The sequence below is a fragment of the Sinocyclocheilus anshuiensis genome, unplaced genomic scaffold (genome assembly GCF_001515605.1).
Source record: "Sinocyclocheilus anshuiensis isolate Anshui unplaced genomic scaffold, SAMN03320099.WGS_v1.1 scaffold1079, whole genome shotgun sequence".
NCBI lineage: Eukaryota > Metazoa > Chordata > Actinopteri > Cypriniformes > Cyprinidae > Sinocyclocheilus > Sinocyclocheilus anshuiensis.
The window spans coordinates 1,773,640-1,783,889 of record NW_015548207.1 but is presented as its reverse complement, the minus strand read 5'-3'; the positions used below and the strand labels follow the sequence as shown (position 1 = coordinate 1,783,889).

At 36.2% G+C, this 10,250-nt stretch overlaps 1 protein-coding gene across 1 annotated transcript in view; it reads left to right on the top strand.

The window, feature by feature from the left end:
- The window catches only part of LOC107653541 (low-density lipoprotein receptor-related protein 1B-like), a 302,414-nt gene that overhangs the window by 91,062 nt on the left and 201,102 nt on the right, over window positions 1-10,250 (top strand). The window contains exons 6-10 of the mRNA XM_016440286.1: window positions 761-1,018; window positions 1,363-1,525; window positions 3,369-3,591; window positions 7,471-7,657; window positions 9,187-9,330. Of these exons, the coding sequence (XP_016295772.1) occupies window positions 761-1,018; window positions 1,363-1,525; window positions 3,369-3,591; window positions 7,471-7,657; window positions 9,187-9,330 (975 nt within the window). The remainder of the gene's footprint in view (window positions 1-760; window positions 1,019-1,362; window positions 1,526-3,368; window positions 3,592-7,470; window positions 7,658-9,186; window positions 9,331-10,250) is intronic.

Here is a 10,250-nt window from a genome sequence, read left to right as displayed (position 1 = left end):
CGTAAACATAAAACCATGTCTGCATTTGTGATCGGAGAAATGACAAACAACAAGCGCTACTCTACACTGCTCAAACCTCGCGTTTGAATCATCAGTGGCAAATCCTTTAAATATGAAAACGTACTTACAGGCTGTGAGTCAGCATTATTTGTCAGCATCATAGACTGTATAGGGTCAGCATGCGCACCAAAGGGGAAACAGGGTAACTGAATTCACCGGAACACCGGCATTGTAGGCTACTCTCCCAGGAAACAGTCCTCGTCCTCCGTAAAATGCGTTGCACACATCTGAATATTTGGTTTGAACTGTTCTAGAACAGTGTTGTAAATACAACTTAACTACTGATTTCTTGTTGTGTCCTCTTTTGGAAGACCAAACAAAGTAGTTTCGCTTTCATAACGAAACACACAGTGGCGGCAACAATACTGCAGAGAGAATCAAAGTTACGCCTTCTTTCTTTGCATATACATTTGGGCGCTGTTATGCAAATCTTCCCACACAGTGTGGGGGTGTGTTTAAACGAGGCGTTTTAGGTAGGCGTGGACGAGTCTTAACTTTTATAAAGAATATCTCTTTGGGTTTGAGACTTTAGTCTTTGCAACTTTAGGGACCTTATCTATTCATGAACCACTTGTAACACTCCAAAGAGAAAGGAAAACTTGAAATCGCATCATATGACCCCTTTAATTTAGATTTAACAGGAAATATTTATTATGAATAGCTCTAAGGACCTCTATGCATTTTGTGTTCCCTCTTTCAGATCCTGGTGATAAACCTCCGGTTCTGTTGACAGCAAATATGAATTCTATATCAGTTGTTTACCTCAATGGATCATCTATGCCAAATATCAAGTCCATGGAGACAAATGGGACTCAAATATTGGACTTTATTTATAGAGAAGAGTCACTCTGTTGGCTCTCATTGGCACAGGATACAGGTCAGCTGTGGTGTGCCCGCATGACCAAACTCAAAGGCTTTTCAGAAAAACGCCAGATACGGATAGGTCAGAACCTGCAAAGTAAGTACACAAGTTAAGGAACGTTTCGCAACTTTGATGATTAATTCAGAGCAAGAGCAAACTTATGCCCTTTGAAGTTTTTATGAACTTTAGTGTTGTGTTTAATGTCCATATAAATTTTCTCATTAGTCTCTTTTTTTCATTACTTTTACCTCTTGACGTGTTTAATGATCTTCTAATGAAGTGTTTAATTTTACAAGGTTGAATGAGTCAAGTGTGCATGTCAAGTCGGTTGAATGTCGGTTGTTGCTTTTTTGAAGAAGGCATGACTTTTTAATTGTTTCTAACTATCAGATACAAACTCTGATGACCCATGTCTAAAAAGATTGGTTTCTTCCATCTAGATGTGGAGCATATGGCCATCGACTGGTTGACAGGAAACTTCTACTTCGTAGACAGAGTGAACGACCGGATATTCGTGTGCAGTGAACAGGGAGATGCATGTGCCACCATCATTGACCTGGACATCCAGAACCCTAAAGGCCTAGCGCTGGATCCAATCATGGGGTACACTTGCTAAGACAAGCATTAGGTTTCTTAATTTAGGGCTGGCCGTTATGACCGTATATATGAGATGAGCGTTAGTTGGTGAAACTGGCTTGGATACATTTAAAAAAATACTGCTATTACGATTAAAAAACAGAAATCAGACGCTATACTGGACGCATAGCTGTGATTGTACATATTCATTGTGATTGTACTGTGATTGACAGTTCATATATGAATAGTATATGTACACGGATATATGTATGAATTGTGAGTCTGAACTATCCATTTGTAATATTATCTTTACTAATATTAGCTTTACAATAAACTGGTTTGCTTCCATCAGTTTATGACAAAAATAATATGATTGGGCAAGAATAAGAAGCATCTTTCATTTGTAAATAATTTAATTTAATTAGTACATAATAATAATAATAATAATAATAATAATAATAATAATAAGTATTTTTTTACATTGAATAAATATTTAATTTATTATAATATTTATTACTATATTTTATTATTATTATTATTATTATTATTATTATTATTATTATTATTATTATTATTATTATTATTATTATTATTATTATTATTATTATTATTATTATTATTATTATTATTATTATTATTATTATTATTATTATTATTATTATTATTATTATTTTTATTATTATTATTATTATTATTATTATTATTATTATTATTGTGTTAAAGTACCTTTTACGTAATTGTATTTAAATTTTATGTTTCACACAATTTAGATATGGAAATTAAAAAAAAAGTAAATAACTAGTGTCATAATCATCATCATCATCATCATCAATAGTTTAAATATTATTATTATTATAAAGTACCTTTCATTTAAAGCAATTAAATCTAAATTGAATGTATCACATAATTTAATTAAATACATTTCAAGCAAATAAGTATAAAATTATTTTTATTGCGATAAATGACCTTTCATGTAAATGAATGTAATTTAAATGTAATATATTATGCAATGCAATTATAAATTAAATAAAGTAAATAACAAGTATCAATAATAATAATAATAATAATTATATCTTCATAAGCAGTAGTTTATTAAATATTTTAAATATTATTATAATTTTAACAGTTTAACATAATAATAATAATAAAAATAATTATTATTATTATTTAGGCCATTTGCTACATAAAAATAGAAGAAAAAAAATTATGAATGAGTGAATACATTTTTTTGTCGTACTTGGTCACTGAAGTTTAAAGAACTGATAAAAGGTCAATAAAATTACCTTTTAGAACCCTTTCCAAACAAATAGTTCATAGTTCATTAACCTATGCAAAGATATTCAGCTATTTGTACCATCTTAAAATGATCACACGTCCTGAAGGAGACTCTCAGTTAAATTTTTCATAGGAGTAAATAAATCATCCTTATCTAATGTCGAATCATCTACGCGTCTGTGACGTGAGAAACTCTTTGGTCTCTTGATAAACATTCATTTGTATGCAGTGCTGAGTTGTGCATGCTGTTGGGGCCAGTTTGCTGCTTTCAGACAACGAGGACCGTTTCTGTGCCAGAATCGTTGTGCGGAGTAATGCGGATGACCTCCCCCTCTCTTATTCCACTGTCAGGATGTGTTAGTATAAAGAGAAATATCATACTGCGGCCCATTCATTCAGGTTTTGCTCAGGGTGGCTCAGTTTAATTGCACTGTTGCTGCTGCAAGGATTCAGCTCTGGCACAATATTTTGAAGAATAGAAAAATAATGGGTATGAGTGGATTGATTAAATCTTAAATGGCCTTGACTTTTGATTTCTTTTACGTCAGATAGTTTGTAGATTCTGTTTTAAAACTAATCTGTTCTTGCCCCTCAGAAAACTATTTTTCACGGACTATGGGACAGTAGCCAAGTTGGAGCGCTGCAACATGGATGGCACCAAACGAACCAGGATTGTGGAGTATAAAACTGAACAGCCGACTGCCGTGACATTGGACTTAGTTAAGAAGCTCGTCTACTGGACAGATGCTTATCTGGATTTTATCGAAGTTGTGGATTACAATGGCAAGAACAGACACATGGTCATCCAAGGAAACTCGGTAAGATGTGCTCAATCTTGGTTTCTTCTTTTTGAATCCATGATCTTCATGCCAAAATAAGTATGAAGTATGTAAAAGTACGTAGTATGTACGTGCGTAGTATGAAAATGGGTAGTATGAATGAAATTCGAACATACTACATCCACCATGTTATCACCGTCATGTGACCTACCAGTTGCGTCGCTTCACCGCCATTCACTTCTCTCATGTGGCTTCTTGGGATATTAAAGTGTCCATCGAATGCTCAATTCAGAATCCAGAATTTTCATCAACAAATTATTAAATATTAGTTTTCAAATTTCTGACATACTACTCTTTTGGCGTACAGTTTTTGCTTACTATGAATTTGGACATGCTACACTTTTGGTGTTCTGTCTTTCGAATACTATGGATTTGAACATGCTACTTTTTTGGTGCACTGTTTTTCAAAAATTACGAATATTGGTGCACTGTTAATATTGGTGTACTTACTACTCTTCTGGCTTACTCTTTTTTTTTTGAATAATAGGAATTCTGACATACTACTTTTTTTGGCGTGCTATTTTTTGAATACTATGAATTTGAACATGCTGCTCTTGATGTACTAGGCGAATTCGGACATACTATACTTGGCGTACTGTTTTTCAAATATTATGAATTTGGACACTCATTTTTTGGCACACTGTTTTTTGAAAACTACGAATATTGGCATACTGTTAATATTGGTGCACATTCTACTCTTTTGGCATACTGTTTTTCAAATACTATGAATTTGGACATGCTACATTTTTGGCGCACTATTTTTGAAAATACAAATATTGGCATACTGTTAATATTGACATACACTCTTTTGGCATACTTTTTTTGAATAATATAAATTCAGACATACTACTCTTGGCGTACAATTTTTCAAATACTATGAATTCGGACATGCTGCTCTTTTCGCGTACTAGGCGAATTCGGACATGCAATACTTGGCGTATTGTTTTTCAAATACTATGAATTTGGACATGCTACTTTTTTGGCACCCTATTTTTTAAAAACTACAAATATTGGTTTACTGTTAATATTGGTGTACATACTACTCTTGTGGTGCAAACTATGAATATTGGCTTACTGTTAATGTTACCGTATATTCTACTCTTTTGGCATACTGTTTTTCGCATACTTCGAGTTCGGACATACTACACTTTTTGTGTCCAGATTTTTTTATACTGTATAGTATGGAAGTAGGCATATTCTGACACAGCACAAGATGTGTTGCCGTTTGCATGTGAATATCCAGTTAGCTGGTGAACATCTTGTTTATGCTGGTCCAGACCAGCATAAAAAAGTCTAGACAGGCAAAGATTGGTGACCTCTATTCAACTAAACTATCTAGAAGAAGTTATTGCATATATTTTACCCAGCTGCCTTAATAGTCAGCAGTAAAGCTGTGATAAATGATGCTCCTTTGAATAACTCTTAAAGCAGTTTATTTTAAAGACTATAAAGTTTGGCCTCTGTCCCTCGCCCCTCGAACGGGCCCAAAAGTATGGTGATACAAAATTCATAGCTTCATAAATTCAGTATAAATTTCATCCATAGTTCATAGTACAGGCCAAGGGCACTCTCAAACCCGTGCATTTTTTTTTTCCGAAAACAATAGATAATCCATCTGAGGCTGTTTATCAGCATTATGAGACATCTGGTGTTAACTAATACCCCGATGCGATACTTAGGAAAGAGTTTTACAAATTCCTCCTATCCCTTTTGGAAAGTGCCTGTGTGCAGGGGTTCATGGTTTACATGATTTGTATAGTTTTCAGACGTTTTTTCATGCTTTTCAAGTGTTGTAGGCCTTTTTGTAAATGTCGATTCTTGTGAGTGTTCAGTGTTTTTGCTGGTTATTAGATTTCATTCCTGTGCTGGCTTGAATTTGAATGCAGTGAAGGTGACTGTGAATTCAGCAATCTTTGTTGGTCCTGGAACAACTTTCCTGTAACCCCCAATTTAGTCTCACACAGTCAGACCTTTGATTGATCAGCGTTAGATTTGGTACACATTGCATCTTATTCTAGCCAACAACCGGCCACTTAGGATCATTAACACTGAAGACTGGAGAAATGGCTGCTGAAAATTCAGCTTTGCCATCACAGGTATAAATGACCTAGTAATTTAAATTGTAGTAATATTTCACAGTATTACAGTTTTTACTAGGGCTGGGTATTGAGTTCAATACTTTTTAAGCACCGACCGAAATGCCTCGATACCATCGAGTATCGAAAAACATCTCGTTGTTCGGTACCAAATTCCGATACCTAAAGGGGTTAATCTTAGTGAGCCAATAAGCCTGCAGCACTAGCCGGTGTGTTCGACTAGAAGAGGTGTGACGCAGATCGATCAGTGTTTGACATCCTCTCTTTAGCTCTCGTGGTACTGTAATACACCGATCGGTCTGCACAGTCAGTCCGCGTCAAGCCGAACACACCTACTAGTTTACACCGGTTACACTCAGAGATGTGGCGCACACGTGAGGCTGTAGTGCGAATGCGTCCCAGCCCCCTTAGATGTAAGGCTACATTTACACTGGTGCGTTTATGTTTTAAAATGAAAACAATCCTCGTCATACTGGCGTTTCCACTGCATTTCAAGCCGGCTTTCCACTATCTCCGACAAACGACAAGCGACAAACCGGTCATTCAGTCATTCATTTCCAATGGAGAGTAACGCGGGAGCTGCGTGGAGTTCCGATCATATGCAGATGTCTGTTCATACTACACGACCGAAAGTGCATGTTCAGCTGCTAATGCTCATCAGTAAATCAGTGGACGTGTCATGTCATGATTATGTAGGTGTCATGTCATGATTATGAAGGTGTCATGTCAGTCTTATGCACACCCCTTTAAGTAAAGTGTAACCGGTTTTTTTTTTTTAGATAATGTAATCTTGTTAAAATTGATTTCATAAAATTGATATCGAAAAAAGTATCGTTCAGGAACCGATATCGAAGTCAAGGTATCGGTATCTGTATCGATATTGAAAATTTTTGAACGATACCCAGCCCTAGTTTTTACCATGTGTTTAACCAAATAAATGTAGCCTTGGTGAGCATAAGAGACTCGGAAACATTCAAAAATTCTTAGCAAACCCCACACTTTTAAATGGTAGTGTACACCACAAAGTAAATCTTTCAAATACTGAATGCCACTAACCTGGCAAACTGTTTCAAATCCAGTGAACAGTTTTCGTAGATAGAGAAACTGTTCCAGGATCAACATCCTACTTGTGAAATCAAAGGAAACATGTGATCAAACTGTGGCCGTTTATGTAGACTGGTTGCATGGATGTGGCGTTAGGACTTGTTTTCCTTGACATTTCTGAAACCGTCTCATTGTCCCCAGTCAGAACCGTTAACCTGGTTGAGCATCGGGTTGTTTTGACCTTGCAGAGTCCTGGCTTCCCACTACAGCTCTTTGTGTGCTTTTGGTTATTGATTTGTTCATCCATTTCCTGCGAGGCTCAGCTCTAGCATATTCCCTGGGACTCTATCGAGGCTATATTGGTACTTTTTTCTCAGAGCTGGCACTGAAAGATAACCTGAAATGAACTCCGCTACCTCGAACTCATTTGTTTTTAACGTCAGTCTTTTGCCTTTTTTTCCCCGAAATCAAAGCCTCAGCGCTACCCGCGGGTAATTTGTACCACAGATGTGACATCAAAGATCCCTGCATATTTCAACTGGTGTCTATCAGGGCTGCTGTTTATTCACCGAATGTTATATCAGCTCTATAGCTGGATGGATTAAAGAAGCGAATTTAAGCAGACGTATTTGTGTCGTGTTCAGAATTAAGTCGAAGAGGTGCCATGGCCTCTAGATGAATCTTTCTCTTTCCCCCATCCCTGTGTTTCTCTTTCCAGGTGTCGCACCTTTTCGGATTAGCTCTCTTTGAAGATTACCTGTTTGCGACGTGCTCTGAACCCTCCAGAGAGAGCAAGGTGGACATATTTAGAATAAATCGGTTTAACAGCAGTGACACAAACACCGTTACCACTTTGGAAAGTGCCAGAGCCGTCCGAGTTTATCATAGACTGGCTCAACCTACAGGTAAACTTGTTGTCGGAGCATGACTAATATAATCAGCAATGGCTCAGATTAAAACTAGTGATGTCTGGTGTGCATTTCAATGTTTTTGGGCTAAACTCTACTGAAATTATGCTATTAGAATCAGGTTCAACAATTTAGAAATAAGTTCTGCTCATGTTTCATGACTGAGGCTTAACATAGATGACACAAACCATTTTCATTTGGATTTTACTGCAATTTCTGCAATATCTCAGTTAATCTATGCTATGGAAGCCCATTACACTCATACAACGGTGAGGTAAAGTTAAAAATAAGAAATACCATCACGTTGTAAAAATACAAGTTGCAACTGTGAGGAATAATGTCAGAATTACCGTTTTTATTTGAGGTGGAAACAGGATTTCATATTGATCTGCTATTTTAGGATTTGTACACAAATTTGACACTTCAAACTATTTGTTGAAGATATTTCTTCAGGACCCAGGATTTACACTGAACATCAAGTGGCAACCCAGGAAAATGCAAAGTTTTGATTGTATAGAAGTAGCTAAAATGTGCTTAAAGTCCTAAAATAAAGTCATTAATCCAGCTTACATTTCACAATTTTGTAATGGCATAAATAGCAGCATTTTGCCATTGTAAAACATTGTAGAAACACTACACTAAACTTTGTATAGATTATGTAGCAAATTGTGTAGCATTTAGCCGTATTGCGAAGTGACTAATGAATCTGTGTTAAAATATCGTAGCGTTTAATCGGACATATGATCTTTGACATCAGCCAAAATATGGAAAGTATTTCTCCTCCATCCACAAAATTCTATGAGCCTATATGTTTTGCTTTTCTAACTATACTCAATTAGTTGCCTTTATTATTAGAGTTTAGTCAGACTTATGATCTTTGACATCAACGGAAAAAAAAACATGTTCTCTTCCATTTTTAAAGCCTTTGTTATTTATCCTTTTGTTATGTAGCATGTAGCATTTTCCTTGCTGTACATGAAACACTGTTTTAATAATTTTATCATCCTAAAACATTGAAGAAGCACCAATGAATTTGTCAAAATATCCTAGAGTTTAGTCAAGATGTATGATCAACCAAAATATGAAAAGTATTTTCTCCTCCACTTTCAAAGTTTATAAGCCTATTTATTTTGCTTCCCAAATTATACACAACCAGTTGCCTTTTATTATTTAGCATTTTTATGTAACATGTAGCTTTGTTTTGTCCTGCTGCATGTGAAACTCCATTCTAATAATTGTATCATCCTAAAACATTTAAGAATCACAGGGCTAGATTTTGTATTAGCATTTAGCTGTGCTACAAAGTGACTAATGAAGTTGTGTCAGAATATTGCAAATAACATTTAGCATTTTGTTGTGTTGTTGTATGTAGCATTGTTCGTTTTCCTGCTCTGTGTGAAACACCGTTCTAAATAATTCTGTATTTATCAGGTGTTTGCTGCGAAAAATTATAAACCATTTAGGGTGTGGTTGAAGTGATATTTTACGATGCTTGCTCCTTGATGCTGACTTTTCTCTTTCTCCAGTCAAGACTCATGCATGCAGCCCTGACCCACATGGAAGAAAAGGTGGATGCTCGCATATCTGTCTCCTGAGCCACAACTACAAATCACACGTGTGCCGCTGCCGGACCGGCCATGTCCTTGCCAGCGACGGGAAGTCGTGCAAAAGTGAGGGTCGCAAAAAAAAAAAAATCATCTCTCTTTTCTGTCTCTTCCTCCTGTAACTCCCAGGTGTCTGATTAGCTCTGGGAGACGGGTCTCACATGTAAATGGTTTTAGGGGTATTCCCAATGGAAAAGGTGCTGCTATCTGAAACCATATATCAAATGGATGGCCCTCGTGGGTTTGTCGAAATGGAAATTTATGGCCAAATTCATGGAGCTGCAAGATGCTGAAGAATGGACACGTTTCTGTGATTAATAGTCCACGTTCAGCACATTAGGGCGGAATACATGGGAAATTGATATGTTTTGTCTCTTGGCATCAGGATCATTGACTATCTAAGAATATGTGTGTGTGTGTGTGTGTGTGTGTGTGTGTGTGTGTGTGTGTGTAGGCCTACATCAGAAGATTTAAAAGGAGTTTTTCTCCAAGTTCAGATGGCGGACTACTTCAATAGTAAAACAAAAATTGCAAATCATCTAACAGTTCAAATATATTGTCTAGTGGACGAATATTGCTTAAGTTATACCCTGTCTCATCAATATCAGTAATCTTCACATCCTAAATTTGGCATAGGAAAACTCTGGAGATTTGCATTATTTTCTATATCAGTCAACCAATTGTACAGAAAAAATGCTGGGTCTGGAGTAAGCATGCCCAAAATGGTAATAATTCGTAGGACATTGTGAAATCGTATGAAGAACGTACAACCTAATCTTATAGATCTAAACCCTATGAAAGCCTGTTTCTGCCACGGATTAAACAAAAGTAGTAACTGCATCTTTTTATCTCTTCTTGGGTTTACCAAGAAATTTTGGAGCACTTCATGCTTCCTTCTGCTGACCAGATTTTTGAAGATGCTGATTTCATTTTCCAGCAGGATTTGGCACCTGCCCACACTGCCAAAAGCACCAAAAGTTGGTTAA